We start from the raw sequence: 16921 nt of genomic DNA on the forward strand, positions 1-16921 counted from the left end.
GCGCTAACTTCAACACACGCCAACACACGGCCGATTCCCAACGAGGCGAAAGACAGGAAGGTGGCGGGGAGGACAGACGAAGACAGAGTAAGATCTCAGCAGAGGCACACGTCACAGACGGCAGCGGGACGGCGGCAGGGGACGAGCAGCGCAAGCGGGGACAAGCGGCAGCGCGAGGAGAATGGCATGAGAAGAGGAAGCGTGCGATTGGAGGATGATGGGGAGGAGGCGGCAGAGGCGGGTACACAGCTGACCTGGGGGAGGAGTTTCATCACAGGGCTGCACGAGGAGGCGTGGCCTGCTCTCCTGGGGCTATACGGGCGCTCGGGGGCGTGGCTTCCGCCCTGGCACGAGCGAGACGCCCGCCGCGGGCGACGGGGCGAGCGCGGCTTCTCCACCGGCAGGAAGACCGAAGAGGAGGAGGCGGCGAGAGGCCGGCGCTCCTCTTCCTCCTCCGGGCCGTCGGGAGAGAAGGACACCACGATGCGGTGGCCCAGGACGTCTTCGTTCTCCATGCGTTTGCGGGCGCGCTCGGCCGCGTCGGCGCTGGCGAACCGGAGCACGGCACAGCCGCCCGACACGCCCAGCACCTTCCCTCCACAGTTATTGGAGAGGCGCTGCAGCCGGTTGGCCACAGCTTTGGCGTCGCGGTGCGTGGGGAGGTGGTGCACAAACAGAAGGCTGAAACTGGGCTGAGGAGCAGACACACAAACAGCACTCTGGGAGATCTGAGATGGTGCTGGAGTTCAGTTTCTAGCCTGCCGCCGACGGCTCTAACTCGCTGTGAACTCCATTAAAATCTCAGAGCGTGGAGTCACATCTTTATGATCACATCACATCACTTACAACAGTGGCCGTTCCGTTTCCCGACAGAGAAACCAGCCATCGGTCATCAGATCAGTGTTCACATGTAGGAAATGCAGTCAGAAACAGAGAGAGTGAGGTGTGGCGGCTGACCTGTGATTTGACGATCATCCCGGGCGGAAGGTCCGAGACGAACTCCTCGAAAGGGAAGCGCAGGTGTGCGTGCTGCAGCAGAGCGGACGAGGCCTGGCTCTTGTGGACCAGAATCACCTGGAAACCGTGGCGGTGGCGCAGGTCACTCAGCTCGCTGGCAAAGTTGACGTCCGCTGCGTGAAGGACACACGGAAAGCTGCCGTTACAGGGGGTCGATTCGATTTCCTTTTTTTTTTTTTTTTTCCACACGTGACGGTGACTTACGGTCTAAATCAGTCATAATGTTGTCTTGAACATTTATTAGAAAGATGAGCCACTTCTGCAGCTGTATCTAGTCTTTCTCTATCAAAGCAGTACATCACTAGAGTTGGGTATCATCTGAATTTTATCGATTCAAATTCCGATTCTTAATTATTCCTAGTTTCAATTCCAATTAGGCAAAATAAATAAATAAATAAATAAATAAAGAGGTCAAACATTTATGACGTGTGTTTTTGGAAAAGCATTCTGTCACAGCTGAATAATAAGAGCAAAATCAGCAGCCTACAGAACACTTAGGCCTATAAGAAGAACTTTTGCCTATGGCACAATTACCACAACAAAAACTAGACTCATAAATTTCAAACATTCAATTGTTAGGGTTAGTAAACAATCTGTAATAAAATGGGAACAAATAAATCAATTAGCAATAGCACAAATAAATACTATTTTACAAGTTAAGATGAACAAATTACAGGTACAGAAATTGAAATCAAAATTGAAACAAAAACAACACCACACAGTTGTTGTTTGTTTCCCCATAAATAAAACAAATTAATCCTCATTAATCTGGAACGGTATGAGAACCGTGGTTCTCTGTGCGGAACTCAAAGTGGTTAGCAAGTTCTTTGCCTTCTACATTTTTAGAGTATTCGATTTCACTTAATGATTCCTGTGTTCGCATTTTAATGTGATAGTTTAAAAATCACATTAAAAAGCAAACACAGGAATCGTTAAGTGGAATCGAATACTCGGTTGTTGGAAATTTGGAACCTTAGACCTCACAGCGTGTTTGCTTCTGCAGTTTCCGTTTTCATGAAATGTTCAGTTTAGCTGGAGAAAGTTATTTTTTTTCCTCTGTTATATCAAACACTTTCATCCAAAGAGATAAAGGAAAATCTGACCTCTCATCATTTAAGCCCATCAATTATTCTGAACCCAGAGTTTTACGTTTGCAGACACCTACACGAAACAACGATGACCGTGGCGGGTGCGGCGTGCGTCTCTGCGAATCGCCGGAGACTCTGCCGCAGTTTGTCATCCGCTGCATTTTTGGCGGTGGCGTTAATGTGGGCGACGGTCACCTGAGCGGGACAAACCAATCATGAATAAACACTCTCCCGAAGAGACAGACGTCAACGGAACAATCACACGCACCTGACAGTTGTTGAGCTCCTGAATGACAGCTTTGTTCTCTTTGTTGATGTCGCACACGCAGATGAACTCGGCCTCGCGGTATCCCTGAAAGAAGCGTTCCCGGAGTCTCTGCACCACCGTCGCCGCCGAGCGGCCGCTGGGAACCGCGCAGTTCTCGATGTCCCAGAACACTCCGATGGGAGGCAGCGCTTCGCTCTCCGGAGGACCTGCGGACACAGACACAGCAAACACTCGTCCACCTCCTCCAGAAAACACAGGCATCTCGCCAAACCAGTCATCTAGTCAAAACGAGCAAACGGACCGTATTTCTGTGGGGTTTTGCCGAGATGGACACCCAGCAGACCGTCGGACGACGAGCCCGTCACGCCGCAGCCGTTGCACACGGGGACCGGCGGGGGAATGTTCGGCCAAACCTTCTCCGAGTCGACGTGTAAACTCTGAAAGCAGAAGAGACCGATGTCAGATTTCACTGCAGAAACCACACAGAGCCTTACAATGCATTTTACCACGTTCCCCCTCGCCCTCTATCAGCCGAGGCTGAGGAATAAAGGACGTGCTCCCAGAAACACGAGCGGCGGTGCGATCCACCAACCTTTCTCCAGCAGTCCTGCAAACAGTGAGCGCCCTTCACGCAGGGCGGCGCGTGCCCGACGCCGAGGTGCAGTGAGTTAGAGCAGAGGTGAGAGGGTGAGGACGGGTCACCGTGAGAGAAAGGGTGCTGCTGCGCTCTGCGGCAGCGACAGACGCCCGACGGGGCCGGCTTACACAGAGAGCAGACGCGCAGCTGTCTCAGACCGGCGCAGCAGGGCGCGTGGCAGTGCGCCGCAGAGGCCGTCCCGAAGCTGGCGGGGGTCTGCAGCGGCGCTCCGCCGCTCTGAGCCAGAGACGAGGGGTGAGGAGGGGTGCGGGTGTCGGTCTGAGAGAGAAACAGAGGAAAGCCTCCACCCGTGCCGCCGCCGGCCTCGCTACGGCTCTGCCGCGGGTGGATGCTGGCTTCGCAGCGGGAACACACGCTTACGCTGAGGCTGCCCGGATGAGTCTGCGGCGGCCCGAGACACGGATGCGTTCCGGTGCTGTGGAGGGGGGGAGGAGGAACATCCTTCAGCTCCAGGACCGGCTTACGGACCTCCATGGAATCGCTCTGGAGAAACACAAAGACAGAAGCCTTGAGAAGACTCTCTATCTGACACTAAACACCACAATGACACGGAAACATGGATGTAGTTGGAAATGAAGCGAGAGTTCGAGTCACTTTGTCGCATTTCTGACGAGTTTCGAAACAGAAACAACAGCAGCAGCAGAATGTATAAACCCTCACATCACGTATGAACCCTTGCGAACATCTCACCTGTGATTGCAGCAGTCGTCGAGTTTACAGAAGCGTCAGAACACCTGAACATCCCAGCTGTCTGCCATCAGCACCTGCGGGAGAGAAGCACAGATGACTGACCTCTGATCAGAATGAATGTGCTCCAGCAGCTCCACAACTGACTAAAACACATCAGCAAAGCCATTTAAATGACGGGTAACAAACGCAACCGACGGCCAATCAGTCAAATTAAAGCTAATGACCCGCACATGAGACTCTGATCCACAGATTCTTTCACTCGCGGCTGTTTTCACCAGTGTTTGTTATTGTTTGCACATCAGCCGTGTTTCGCGCGCTACATGTCGGTCGCCGTTCACGGTTTCGTGGGAACATTATCAGACATGAGATAATCACTCGTGACGAATAAAACTGAAAATTCAATGGCTTTAATGAGACATTTTGAATTAAATGTAGCTCACCGTCTCCCGCCGGCCGCAGTGCCTCCAGGCGTCTCCCTGGTTACCAGACTTCCGACTGCTCGGCGCCGTAAAACCAACGCTGATGTCGTAAAGCCTACATTGTTTTCACAAGAGCGGAAGTGGTTTGGTGTCGCTTATTTCAATATATTAAAACATAAAAAGAAATATATGTAAAAAGGTTACGTTCAAACATTTTGGCATTTCCAATGGGCCGAGTAACGTACCGTGACAGAAATATGTCATTCAGCTCAGCACGAAACAATCGTTAATCACTGGATTCGTGTCACATCACATTGTTTATTGATGATATTATGAGACAGTCTTTAGTGGAAATGTTACAGAAGACTATTAAACTGAGTGTTCATGTGTGCGGCTGTAATTAGAGGTGAAGTGTTTATTAAGGATGATGACACACATATGAAGAAAACATTCATGCACATGAAGAACCCAAACAAGTATAATTCAATCCTCCACACACAGCTCTAATTACTGTAAAAGCCTTCCAAACTGAACACACGAGCTACAGATGGTTAAATACACACATATAGAGAGAAAAAGTAAAAATAGAGGACAATTCAAAACAATAATAATAAATGTGAAGAGCTAACTTTAAAAAGTTATAAGATAAATCTAATATGATTTATGAACTCAGTTTACTACGTTAATCAGCCGGTGCTCAAAAACAGCTGTTGAATTAGAGCACGTCTATAGTTTGTAACTTCTTTCATAACAGTTAATAATAAAGTGTTACAGTTAAACAATAACTGTGTTATTCTGTGTCTCACAAACGTGATTTACAGCAGCGAGTAAAGCACACGTCACCATCCAGAGACCAACCGAACGCTCGATTCCAAACGAGAGAGGATTCAGAAACGCTTCGGTGGTCTCGTGTCGACAGTAAAACAGTTCAGTTTATATTAAAAGTAAAAAAAACAAACAGACAGTTTGAGAGGGATTCATTAAACACAGGGAATGTGAGCATACACAATAATAATATCCTCCTGTACAATATACAGTTCTAACGAGTCACTTGACTATATATTTGTCAACAACATACAGACAGTGTGATGAACGTCAGTCGGAGCGACAGCCGGAGTTTCGGAGGCGTGCAGAGGTAGCGCTTCATAACGGTCTACGACGACGAGCGTGACTGCTGCACACATTGAGAACGACACACAGCGTTTGCTGATTTCTAAGAGGAAACAGAGGGAAAGTCAGCGATCGGCCGCGCTCTACAGTATTACAGGTTCGGTCGAGCGGCGTCTTCGGCGGGGCGAGGAGGACGAGGGGCTCACGCTCGGTCCCCGTTGTGAATCCTCTGATGCCGCTTCAGTTCTCCCGAGCGGAAGAAGTTCTTGCCGCACTGCGTGCAGTGGAAGGGCCGCTCGCCCGTGTGGATGCTCTGGTGACCCTTGAGGCGCTCCAGCCTGGAGAAGCTCTTGTCGCACTGGTTGCAGTGGTACGGCTTCTCTCCGGTGTGGATCCTCCGGTGCTCCTTCAGGTGTCCCGACTCGGAGAAGCTCTTCCCGCACTGGAAGCACTGGTAGGGCCGCTCGCCCGTGTGCGTCCTGTGATGCCTCTTGAGGTCGCCCGATCTGAAGAAGCTCTTCTCGCACAGCGTGCAGCGGTGGGGCCGTTCCCCCGTGTGGATGCGCTGGTGGCCCCGCAGGTGTCCGGAGTCGGAGAAGGTTTTGCCGCACTGCAGGCATTTGTACGGCCGCTCGCCGCTGTGGATCCTCAGGTGGCGTTTGAGGTCTCCGGAGCGGTAGAAGCGCTTGGCGCACTGCGGACACTGGTACGGCCTCTCGCCCGTGTGCATCCTCTCGTGCTGCTTGAGGTGGCCCGAGTCGGAGAAGTTCTTGCCGCACTGCAGGCAGTGGTAGGGCCGCTCGCCCGTGTGGATCCTCTCGTGCCTCTTCAGGTCCCCGGACGTGGGGAAGTTCTTGCCGCACTGGAAGCACGGGAAGGGCCGCTCGCCGCTGTGTATCCGCTGATGCCTCTTGATGTCGTTGATCCGGAAGTACTTGCCGCACTCCTGGCAGTGGTACGGCCGGTCCGCCGGGGGGCGACCGTTGGTCTTGGCCGGATCCGTGAGAGACAGGCTTTTAGGGTTGGATCCGCCGCAACACGCCGTCAGACACTCTCCGGTCTGCTGCTGCAGATGCTGAGCTGGTCGAGACACAACGAGACACACCAATCCACACAGAATTAACCTCACCGGTTCAGACACGTGTGTAACCGAACACGTAAAAGACATTCAAACTATCAGATGATGGAATGTTAGCTCATTTAGTGTGTAGCTGAATAAATGAGAGAGAAATTTAATTTAAGCAGATTATCAGCACATTTTACAGATATAGAAATAGTTCAGCCAAACAACAATGGACCTCACGGCTTTTATTTTGTTCAACAGAGGAAAGTCAGTCAGTAAATCTGACAGAATGATGATGTTTGGGTGAACTTCCACACACCGCAACTTCAATGATCGGGTCAACTATGACTTAAATACACCCAATAACAAAACTTTTATTTATCCATATTTTAATTAACCAACATACAACTGAAAGAATATAGATTTTTGCATTTATTAATAAAATATATTAACACACACTCGGGTTTAACGCCACAACTACAGAAAAACAAGCGTGTACTTGTTTGTGTGTGTGTCTATGTGTATATATATATATATATATATGTGTGTGTGTGTACATATATGTGTATGTGTGTGTGTGTGTTAGGGCTGCACGATATATCGAAAAATTATCGTTATTGCGATAACAGTATACGCGATATTGGTATTGCAGAAAGTTGTGATAAATTACATTTAATTGGTTTCATTTCTTTACAAAACTTTTCACAGACTGCTGTGAGCTGATGCAGTGACAGGTTCGCTGTTCTCTCCAACATTACAACCATTTAAACTTAATATTTATAATATTACCTTTAATGAAGATGTGAGATATTAGCCGTCAATCACTCCCTGTCACGGACACTGCGCTCCGCTCAACTAGAAACCGGCCGGGTTTTTTTTTTCTCAACCAAAATCTGTTCCGGATCTGCACAAACTGCATTGCAATTAGGGGTGTGTGATATGACGATTTTTTTTATTGTGGACAGTTATAAGGTCTCCACAATTGGCTTTTGAAGAAATATGCTATATTTCGTCTTACAGCGCGCGCATTCTGTTTATTCTGGCGCCTCAGTCTCAATATAGGCTACTGTACAACGCTGCATGCATTCACATCAGATGATAACTCAGCGGCAGAGATACACTCACACATGGGTGTAATTTCCACTGGGGACACGCTTTTCAAAATCCCGTTTGTTGTCCTCCCACTTTCAAATGGTTTTGTTAAAGTAATCTCTTGTATTGTAGAATGGACGCTCAGCACTGCTGAGAGTTACGGCGGTCGTTAAAACGAATCCGAAAGTAAAACACGCATTCAAATACAATTTAAATACCCCGCGTTTAGAGAGCGACTCCACAATGCGCGCAAATTAGGCTACATAAAATATCTAGGCTGTTATTAATATGTGGGCTATATTAAGATTTGTAGCTGTCTATAACTCTGTATCATGCTTGAAAAAGTCGGTCTCTATTTGCACTTTGAATATTGAAAGAGTAGTCTGCTTTGATTATGGATGCATTTATTGTCTGCACGACTAAGAAAGAACTGTGTCCTTTATTTTTTCTTATTTATAGTGTAGATTTTTTTTAAATGCAGAGGTTGTCTCTAATTTAAATGGCTGCCTATAATAGAGAAAATAAACTTCTTGTTCATGTACTCATACTTTCATTCATTCCTGTCCCTTGCTTAGGCAGTAAAATAAATATATTTTAAAAAGGCTTTCAGAATCAGCCCATTTTCTTGTAAAACATCGGCAATCAGAATCGGCCATGAAGAATCAAGATTGGTGCATTACTAAAAATAAATTGGGTGCTCTTCATGTTTTTTTTTTTTTTTTTTTTTTTTTGATGCTCCTAACATTTTAAAGTTTAATAGTAAACTTTTTGTTTAATAGTATTTTTTATTATTTAATTTATTAATATTTTATTAAAAAAATGAAAAAAAACAGGCAAGGCAAGGAAATATTTTGTTTAAAAGATGCTCTTGAGTGTATGTTACTTGTAAATAAAAAGTAATGTTTGAAAACAATTCATTTTGTGTTTGCAGGTCTATGGTAACAGCAAACCAGAAATCACAATATCTGCTGAGGTTTTAAGTCATTCATAGTGTTTTAAAGTCTAAGTGTTTGCAACTTTTGTTTTTTGTTTTTTGCCTGAATTAGATTTAATTCGGATGACAGACAAATATCTATTACCTGTTTATTTTAGTATGATCATTACATATATAAATGATTTTAAAACATAGATTAATAATATAATAATAATAATAATAAAAAGGCATTTCTCTAGGGAAATGTTATATCGCAAGAAATATCGTTATCGCAATATTAAACAACAATATCGCATGTTTTCCCAATATCGTGCAGCCCTAGTGTGTGTGTATATATGTGTGTGTGTGTGTGTGTGTGTGTGTGTGTGTGTGTGTGTGTGTGTGTGTGTGTGTGTGTGTGTGTGTGTGTGTGTGTGTGTGTGTGTGTGTGTGTGTGTACGTACATATATATGTGTTTGTTTGTCGACACTCACCGAAATGAAAGAAATCCTCCACACTCTCGTCTTCCTCTTTGACTTTGACTCCCAGCGGTCGTCCGAAGTGCTCAAAGGGGCCTGAGGGCAGAAATTTCGCGCTAGAGGAGAGAGACTGGGGCAGTTTAGTGTTTGTCGACAGAGCCTGGGGCAGTTTGTTCCCGAAGTCCTAAAACAGAGTGAATAACATCACACAGACCGCGGCCGCGTCAACCGGGACTGACAGGACAAAATATGCCACAAACAAACAAGACTGAGAGCCGCTGAATGCGAACAAGACGCTCCTTCAGCAGATTAAACTCATTCAAGCAAACGCGACACAAGCAGCGCATTCAGCGGCCATTAAAGCGCCTTCACTGCCGTTAATCGAGCAGGGGGAACTATTAGAACCACTGAACACTCACCAGATCCATGCTACTCGTCCATTTGTGTAAATTATCAACGAAATTCATCGGTGAGCAGGAGAGCAAGCAGAAATTTGATATTCACCGGAACTCGCTCCTGTTCCTCACGAGCTCGACTAACAGCAGCGCCCCCTGCAGCAGCGGAGGACAAACACACAGGTTTCCCCCAAAAGGTCCATGTTTTGTCATTGTGAACTGAAACATCATTCTGAGATCATTTATGGGCATGAGTTGAAGTGTGTGTCTTGATGACTGGATCTGATTTAGAGCCATTTGACAGAGAGAGATGTGTGTCATTATATGTTTGCATTTAGATGCTGTCACAAAAATGTAAGATCTGAATGTTTGTCCTTTAGATTCACACTCATTGATTCATGCTTTTCTTGATAATGAGTTCACTTCTGTCAAACTCTGTCACACATCAGTTCATCTGTGTCCTAAACTAAACTCTCAAAATCATCTCATTCTACCCTAACCTGACAAACATTCATCACACACATCAAAAACACTTCATCATTCACGACACAAAGACCTTCCGCACACTACATTCTGCCAGCTTCACAAGATCACACATTTTTTGCAGAAGAAATTCTTTACAAAACAAGAGTGTCTCGTTACGATGTTCACTGCAGTACATTTTGTGCTTTACTCTCATTTACTCGTGGTTTTTCACTTTCAGTTGTTCTGATGGTTTTCTGCGTGTGTTTCAGTGTTTGTCATTCAGCAGATCTAGTCTTCTCATGATGGGATCTCTACAACCGACAGCCAGATTCTGTTTTTCTTCATAGCCTATAGTCTATAAGCTCTTTGACAGACACACTCTGTCTCTCTTTCTGCTTCAGGTTTAATGTGTTTTATCAGCATGAAAAGTTATTTGTACTAACAAAGGATTTTCGGTTTTTCTGCTTATTAAGAAAACACTGAAAGAAAATGTCAAAACCATAGAATAAAGAAAGTATTTTTCATTTTTCATTCACGTTTAACTGTCATCATCTTCTGAAACACTGTGTTATTATAATATGAGCTGTAATGTGTGATGGACAGTGGGTGAGGTGAGCTCAGCGTGTTCTGTCCTGTCTTTTCCCATCAGATTGGCTAAAAACAACCCATGGGTACATTTTAACTCAGCATTTTTAGTTTGTTTCCCCGTCTGCAGCTCCAGATTCCAGAATCAGGTTTGTTTGTGAGATATAGGACTGATGGACGGATGTAGACTGCAGTGATGGTGGGACGATGTGAATCTGTCTCTACTGTGAACATGAATGACAGAAATACTAATCTGATACACATATAGGTGCATTAAGATTATACACAGTATATACAAAGTGTCAGTATATTTCTCAAACTACAGGATGAAAAATATCAATTAAACATGTTAGATCAGGGTTCCCCAAATCTTACCCTGGAGGTCCAATGCGCTGCAGAGTTTAGCTCCAACCCTGATCACACTCACCTACCTGTTATTCTCTAATGATCCTGAAGACCTTGATTAGCATGCTCAGGTGTGTTTGATTAGTAAGAGCTAAACTCTGCAGGAAAATGGATCTCGAGGTCCAGATTTGATGATCTCTGTGTTAGATATATTGGCCAGAGGAGAACTGAGCCTGTTTTTTCTCTCCATTTCTGTCACTGATGGAGTTTTGGTTCCTTGCTGCTGCTCAGTTGAGGACACCTCATTTCCAGCGATATCCTGGACTTGATTGAACAAATACTATCAGAACCGAACAGAGCTGGACGATGACATCAATGATGAGCTGACTTTAACTCAAATACTGACAGTTTATATTGTCCTTTTGGATTATTACACGCTATTTTCATTTTTAGTACTGTAAGGCTGCTTTGACACAATCTGTATTGTAACAGGTGCTGTTTAAATAAAGGTATCTTGACTTATATCTATATATCTACAGTTTTTTTTTTTTTAGATTTATTTTGTTGGTAGATAGATAAAGTGTTTATTCTGGTCAGATTAAACACTAATGGTAACAACTGCACTTTACATAATTACAGAAAAGACAATCTATAATATAAAGTAGGCTATATATATATATATATATTTTTTTTTTTTTTGCATTCTCCTTGGCTTTCTCTCTGTCTGTCTCTCGAGCGTTTGGATCTCCGTGTCCGCAGCGGCGCTCCGTACATGAACATCGACCGAATGAACGGAGCGGATGTCTGGCGGCGCTGCTCGGTAATTAAACGCACCGTGGGCTCCGTCATCAGCTCGAGCGCGTCCGCCTCATTTATTATACCGAGGGTAAGTCTAATCATATACGCCAGCAATTATTATCGTATGGATGTCTGTGGTGTGAACACGAGCACATCAGCCTGTCTGGCCGCTTCATACGTCATGATTTCTATCGCACTGTATCGATGTGACTCAGGATTTGATGCGAGTTCAAAGGCGGCGGATGATGGTCGGTGTCGCGGCGGCGGATGTGCAGATGTTCGGCGGAGGACCGTTGCAGCGGCTCGAGCTGGACGACATTTTATTTTCCTGTCAAATGTTCATGCTTGGCTTATTTTCCCACAACGAGCCGCTGTTTGATGTTTCCAGAGGCAGGAATGAGTTGCTCCTGCAGAATCATCTGACACTAATAAAGCTTTATTCCTCCTGCCTCATCATTACTGGTATCATCATGTATCACAGAAGACCAGGAAAATACAGTCCGTTTAGAAATGGTGGTTCTCAGGCCTGGAAAATCATGTAAATAATTCAATGTAAAAATGGGAATTTACCTTGTGTCAAATAGAGCTCCACTCTAAAATATTACATTGATTAGAAATTGTACGTTGTGTGTGCAGTCTCTATAAAATGATATGGAAGTTTACTGGTCAAAGATGCAGGAACTGCTATCAAGATGATATTTTTGCTGCCAGTCACTGATATTATTTGAATGAGTCTGTAATTCACAGCTGGATCATGTTATCAAGCATCATTCATCCCAGAGGGAGCAATTTAGATTCAAAACTCCAGCATTGTTTTGGAAGCCACATAAGAGAAAAAAAACACTCTTAAGAAAAGAAGTAATTTCATGTCATGCAAATAAACTGTACTAGAGAGAGCAGACATCATGATAAAACATTATGTTACAGTAGTAGATCTCAAAGGCACATTTTAATGGCCACAAACGTCCTTTCTGAAACTTCGAATGCAGGCTGAGTCTGCGGCATGTCCACCCCAGAGCCCCCGTTAGGAGGGACGCCCTGTCCGGGGCCTTCGCCTGGTTCGGGGCCGTCTCCCGGGGCCGTGCTGGGGTCCGGACTGTCCCCCGGGTCCTCGCACAGCATGATGGGCCCCAGTCCCGGACCGGCCGCTTCCACGGGACACTCCTTTCCGCAGCAAGCGTCTGCGGGATACAGCCAGGAGAGTTTGCACCAGATGCACAAGGTGGAGATCTAAATCAATCTAAATGCCAAATAGCAGAGATCGTGTTTCTGTTCGGCCGAGGGTAATGTCTCTGTTTGTCCTAAAGCCTGTGGAGGAGAACCTTTCAGAGGACGCTCGCTTCAGTCAGATGAAGGTGGTTCCGATGAGGGCCGGTCACAGCGGGATGACCCGTCCGGGGAGCCCGATGGACCAGCACTCGCAAGGTAACGCGCTTCACAGCCGAAGAGATGTTTAACTAGTAGAGTCTGACTGATGTCAGTAAGTAAAGATGTTTTCGGCTTCCTTTATTTTGTGTATGTGGCATTGCTATATGAGACTCAGCAGTTAAGAAGCGCTGCTCTCTGTGACGTCACAAACGGGACGATGTGTTAAAGTTGGACTGACTTCGCTTTTCTGTCTCCTCCCGCAGGGTACCCGTCTCCGCTGGGCGCTTCAGAGCACGTGTCCAGTCCCGTGTCCGCCAGCGGGCCTCCGTCCGGTCCCCTCCTGTCCACCTCCGGCTCTAGTTCTGCCTCGCTGGAGGGAGCCGACGGCCAAACCCTTCCGCAGCAGAACCGCCCGGGAAGCCAAAGCGCCGGCTCCGGCGGCTCCGGCTCCTCCGCCACGCCGACGCCCTTCAACCAGAGTCAGCTGCACCAGCTGCGGGCGCAGATCATGGCGTATAAGATGCTGGCGCGTGGGCAGCCTCTCCCAGACCACCTGCAGATGGCGGTGCAGGGCAAGCGGCCCATGCCAGGGATGCCGCAGGGACCGTCTCTGACCAGCCTGCCGCCCGGCGGTGGAGGGAGCGCCGGCTTCAGCCGAGGACACGGTGAGCAGAGATCAGACACGCTTAATCCACCACACGTGTATCTGAGCTGTTCCTGGTTGTTGTGATAGTAGAAAATCAATCATGATGGGATTCAAGGTATATACTGTACCAACTAAACACACTGAACCAATGCTTCAGTGGTTATAAAGTGCAGGGTTGGGCAAAATTCAGAATTTCGTTATTTGATTTCACTAGAATTCAGGAAGTGTATTTCTCGATTCTCTTCTGAATGATGCTCAGCCCTGATGGAGTGGAAGTGTGATCAACTGCGCTCCACTCATCTGTGGTGACTTTGGTCAAGAGTTAGTTTGTGCTGGTTGCTCCACAGGGATGGTGGGACCCAACATGCCTCCTCCTGGACCTTCTGGAGTCCCGGCTGGTGTTCAGGGCCAGAACCACAACGGGCCCCCTAAACCATGGCCCGAAGGTGAGAGCGTGCGATGGCAGAGCTTCTTCTGGTAACGCGCTTCTGAGCGTGAAAGCAGCCTGTGACGATGTGTGTCCGTATGACAGGTCCCATGGTCAACGCGGCGACCCCCTCGAACGCTCCTCAGAAGCTGATGCCGCCGCAGCCCACCGGACGCCCCTCTCCCGCGCCGCCTTCCGTGCCTCCGGCCGCCTCTCCGGTCATGCCGCCGCAAACCCAATCTCCGGGACACTTGGCCCACCCGTCTCAGCCCACCACCATGGTGCCGCTGCACCAGAAGCAGAACCGCATCACGCCCGTTCAGAAGCCCTGCGGCCTGGACCCGGTTGAGATACTGCAGGAGAGAGAGTACAGGTGAGCTGTCTGATCGCTGCTGTTTGTTCAATCAGCCTCCTCTAAACCAAAATAAATGACGCTTTTAGAGGCTACAGTTAATTTCTAACGAATCTGCACTGAATTGATCTGTTCTGAATACAGGTACGTGGATTCCAAATCTCTGTGGTACTGTTGTACTCTGTTGTGTGGTTCCAGGCCTTTGTCTGATGTTTTGTGTCTCTGCAGGCTTGAAGCTCGTATCGCTCACCGTATTCAGGAGCTGGAGAATCTTCCGGGGTCTCTGGCTGGAGATCTGCGCACCAAAGCCACCATTGAGCTCAAAGCGCTCAGACTGCTCAACTTCCAGAGACAGGTGAAGAAACGTTGTGATCCACATCAATCTACTGACATGTTCCACTGCAGCTGTTGACGGTTCGTGTGTTTGCTTTCGCAGCTGCGTCAGGAGGTGGTGGTTTGCATGAGACGAGACACGGCCTTAGAAACCTCACTGGACGCAAAGGCCTACAAGCGCAACAAGAGACAGTCGTTACGTGAGGCGCGAATCACAGAGAAACTGGAGAAACAGCAGAAGATCGAACAGGAACGCAAACGCAGGCAGAAACACCAGGCAAGCGGCTCTGAAAGATTTAATTTTAAACTTGTTAATAAACAGATCATTTTATGACTTTATAGGAAAAGTTATGATGTGAAAGAATCACATATTTTATACTGAGCTCTATTTCTAAGCGAACACTCAAATGATCAGTGGTCATTGAAGCTCAAGATGTTCTGTGGATCAGGTGCTGCTGGAGAACACGAGGATCAGGTTTAGTTGGTGATGCTCCAGTGCAGATGATTCTCACATCCATCTTCCTTCTGCAGTTCCGCTGGTCGCTCATATTGTGATGCTGATCGTATGAGTAGTAATGAAATATTTAGTATTAAATTACAGGAGAATGTCAAATAAACATTTCCACAGGTGTTCTCAGACCTTTGGAGGTCACCCTGTTAATTCCCATGATTCATTGCTCTGGTGCAGGAATATCTCAACAGCATCCTGCAACACGCCAAAGACTTCAAGGAATACCATCGGTCCATCACAGCAAAGATCCAGAAACTGACCAAAGCCGTGGCCACGTACCACGCCAACACCGAGCGTGAGCAGAAGAAAGAGAATGAGCGAATTGAGAAAGAGCGAATGAGACGCCTGATGGTGCGCTGACACACACACACACACACACACACACATTTACTCACACACACACACACACAGACACACACACACACACACACACACACACACACACACACACACACACACACACACACACATTTACTCACACACTAACCTGATGTCAGGTGTGTAGCTCGTGTGTGTTGTGTGTTTGTCCTGCAGGCTGAGGATGAGGAGGGCTACCGGAAGCTCATCGACCAGAAGAAGGACAAGCGTCTGGCGTATCTGCTCCAGCAGACGGACGAGTACGTGGCCAATCTGACGGAGCTGGTCCGCGCTCATAAAGCTGTGCAGGCTCTGAAGGAGAAGAAGAAGAAGAAGAGGAAGAAGAAGAAGCTGGAGATCGCGGAGGGCCAGACGGGGGCTCTGGGGCCCGATGGAGAGGTGGGTTCAGCAGAAATATTTCTCAAACATAATCAATCTGTCATCATTTTTGCCCTCATGTTGTTCAAAGACTTTCTTCTGTTTTTGGAAAGTATGTCTGAAAAGTCTGTGCACCACTGATTTAAATGAAAGCTTTGATGATGATGATGATGATGATGATGATGCTTGCAGCCCCTGGACGAGACGAGTCAGATGAGTGATCTTCCAGTCAAGGTGATCCACGTGGACAGTGGGAAGATTCTGACCGGAGTGGACGCTCCTAAAGCCGGACAGCTGGACACGTGGTTAGAGATGAACCCTGGGTAAGATGACAGTCTGTGCTCCTGCTGTCCGGCACCACGATTCCATCCTCTCCACTGACCGCTCTCATCTCTCTCTTCAGTTACGAGGTCGCTCCGCGGTCGGACAGCGAGGATTCTGGGTCGGAGGAGGACGAGGTTTCTTCATCTGTTTTCTGACAGTACGAGATTAAACTGACGGTATGAGATTTAGTAAAGACCTTATATGAATGTTTCCTGACAGGAAGAGGAAGAGGAACCACCTCAGCTGCTGCCTTCACAAACTCCTGCAGAAGAAAAGAAGAAGATCCCAGACCCAGACAGTGAGGACGTGTCTGAAGTAGACGCCCGTCACATTATAGAGTAGGATGAACTCTCACATCTGCTGCATCTGGAGCGAACGTCAGAGTTTACAGGCTCCTGATACGCTCTCAGTGCTGCAGTCTGAACCTGTTTGTGTGTGTGTGTTTCTGTGTGTGTGTGTGTGTGTGTGTGTGTGTGTGTGTGTGTGTGTGTGTTGCAGGCATGCTAAACAGGACGTGGACGATGAGTACGGTAGCGCTGTGTTTGCTCGCGGGTTACAGTCGTATTACGCCGTGGCTCATGCGGTTACGGAGCGGGTGGACAAACAGTCGTCTTTGCTAATCAACGGCCAACTCAAGCAATACCAGGTCATTCTGGACTCTTACCAGACATTTGACATCAACACTTTCAACATTAGTGGACGAGTGATTTTATAAGTCGTCGATATCTGGCAACAGGCAATCGATTTGCACAGTTAAAAAAAAAGGAGAGCTCTAGTGATCACAAACAGAAAACTGACTGAACAAAACCCAGCAAAACGTTGAATGTGGCGATGTTTTGG

The 16921-nt window shown here is 47.1% G+C and overlaps 3 protein-coding genes across 3 annotated transcripts in view; 1 reads left to right on the forward strand and 2 right to left on the reverse strand.

Annotated features, from left to right (window-relative positions):
• The window catches only part of LOC141346746 (meiosis regulator and mRNA stability factor 1), an 18617-nt gene extending 14419 nt beyond the window's left edge, over positions 1-4198 (reverse strand). Inside the window, exons 1-8 of the mRNA XM_073851697.1 lie at positions 4162-4198; positions 3722-3795; positions 2966-3514; positions 2675-2810; positions 2374-2579; positions 2183-2300; positions 958-1130; positions 255-692 (exon numbers count right to left, since the gene is read on the reverse strand). Of these exons, the coding sequence (XP_073707798.1) occupies positions 255-692; positions 958-1130; positions 2183-2300; positions 2374-2579; positions 2675-2810; positions 2966-3505 (1611 nt within the window). The 5' untranslated portion in view covers positions 3506-3514; positions 3722-3795; positions 4162-4198. The remainder of the gene's footprint in view (positions 1-254; positions 693-957; positions 1131-2182; positions 2301-2373; positions 2580-2674; positions 2811-2965; positions 3515-3721; positions 3796-4161) is intronic.
• Positions 4199-4447: 249 nt separating this feature from the next.
• Positions 4448-9320, reverse strand: LOC141347120 (uncharacterized). Its single transcript, XM_073852106.1, has 3 exons — positions 9217-9320; positions 8813-8981; positions 4448-6330 (listed from the first exon to the last, which is right to left on the reverse strand). The coding sequence occupies exons 1-3, from the start codon at positions 9262-9264 to the stop codon at positions 5453-5455; spliced, it is 1095 nt and encodes a 364-aa protein (XP_073708207.1). The 5' UTR covers positions 9265-9320; the 3' UTR covers positions 4448-5452.
• Positions 9321-11346: 2026 nt separating this feature from the next.
• smarca4b (SWI/SNF related BAF chromatin remodeling complex subunit ATPase 4b) overlaps positions 11347-16921 on the forward strand; it is a 16282-nt gene continuing 10707 nt past the window's right edge. The window contains exons 1-14 of the mRNA XM_073851699.1: positions 11347-11473; positions 12375-12607; positions 12693-12810; positions 13017-13418; positions 13747-13845; positions 13932-14199; positions 14407-14533; positions 14615-14788; positions 15200-15373; positions 15557-15778; positions 15950-16080; positions 16161-16215; positions 16301-16419; positions 16580-16784. Of these exons, the coding sequence (XP_073707800.1) occupies positions 12389-12607; positions 12693-12810; positions 13017-13418; positions 13747-13845; positions 13932-14199; positions 14407-14533; positions 14615-14788; positions 15200-15373; positions 15557-15778; positions 15950-16080; positions 16161-16215; positions 16301-16419; positions 16580-16784 (2313 nt within the window). The 5' untranslated portion in view covers positions 11347-11473; positions 12375-12388. The remainder of the gene's footprint in view (positions 11474-12374; positions 12608-12692; positions 12811-13016; positions 13419-13746; positions 13846-13931; positions 14200-14406; positions 14534-14614; positions 14789-15199; positions 15374-15556; positions 15779-15949; positions 16081-16160; positions 16216-16300; positions 16420-16579; positions 16785-16921) is intronic.

Source organism: Garra rufa, chromosome 12 (genome assembly GCF_049309525.1).
Source record: "Garra rufa chromosome 12, GarRuf1.0, whole genome shotgun sequence".
NCBI classification, from domain to species: domain Eukaryota; kingdom Metazoa; phylum Chordata; class Actinopteri; order Cypriniformes; family Cyprinidae; genus Garra; species Garra rufa.

What these genes read in the sequence shown, in the direction of transcription:
- LOC141347120 (XM_073852106.1), bottom strand. Translation starts at nt 9,264, where the DNA reads ATGAATTTCGTTGATAATTTACACAAATGGACGAGTAGCATGGATCTG. An exon ending in GGACGAGTAGCATGGATCTG is followed by an intron (nt 8,982 to 9,216) that starts GTGAGTGTTCAG and finishes ACTCTGTTTTAG; the next exon opens with GACTTCGGGAACAAACTGCC. An exon ending in GGAGGATTTCTTTCATTTCG is followed by an intron (nt 6,331 to 8,812) that starts GTGAGTGTCGAC and finishes TGTCTCGACCAG; the next exon opens with CTCAGCATCTGCAGCAGCAG.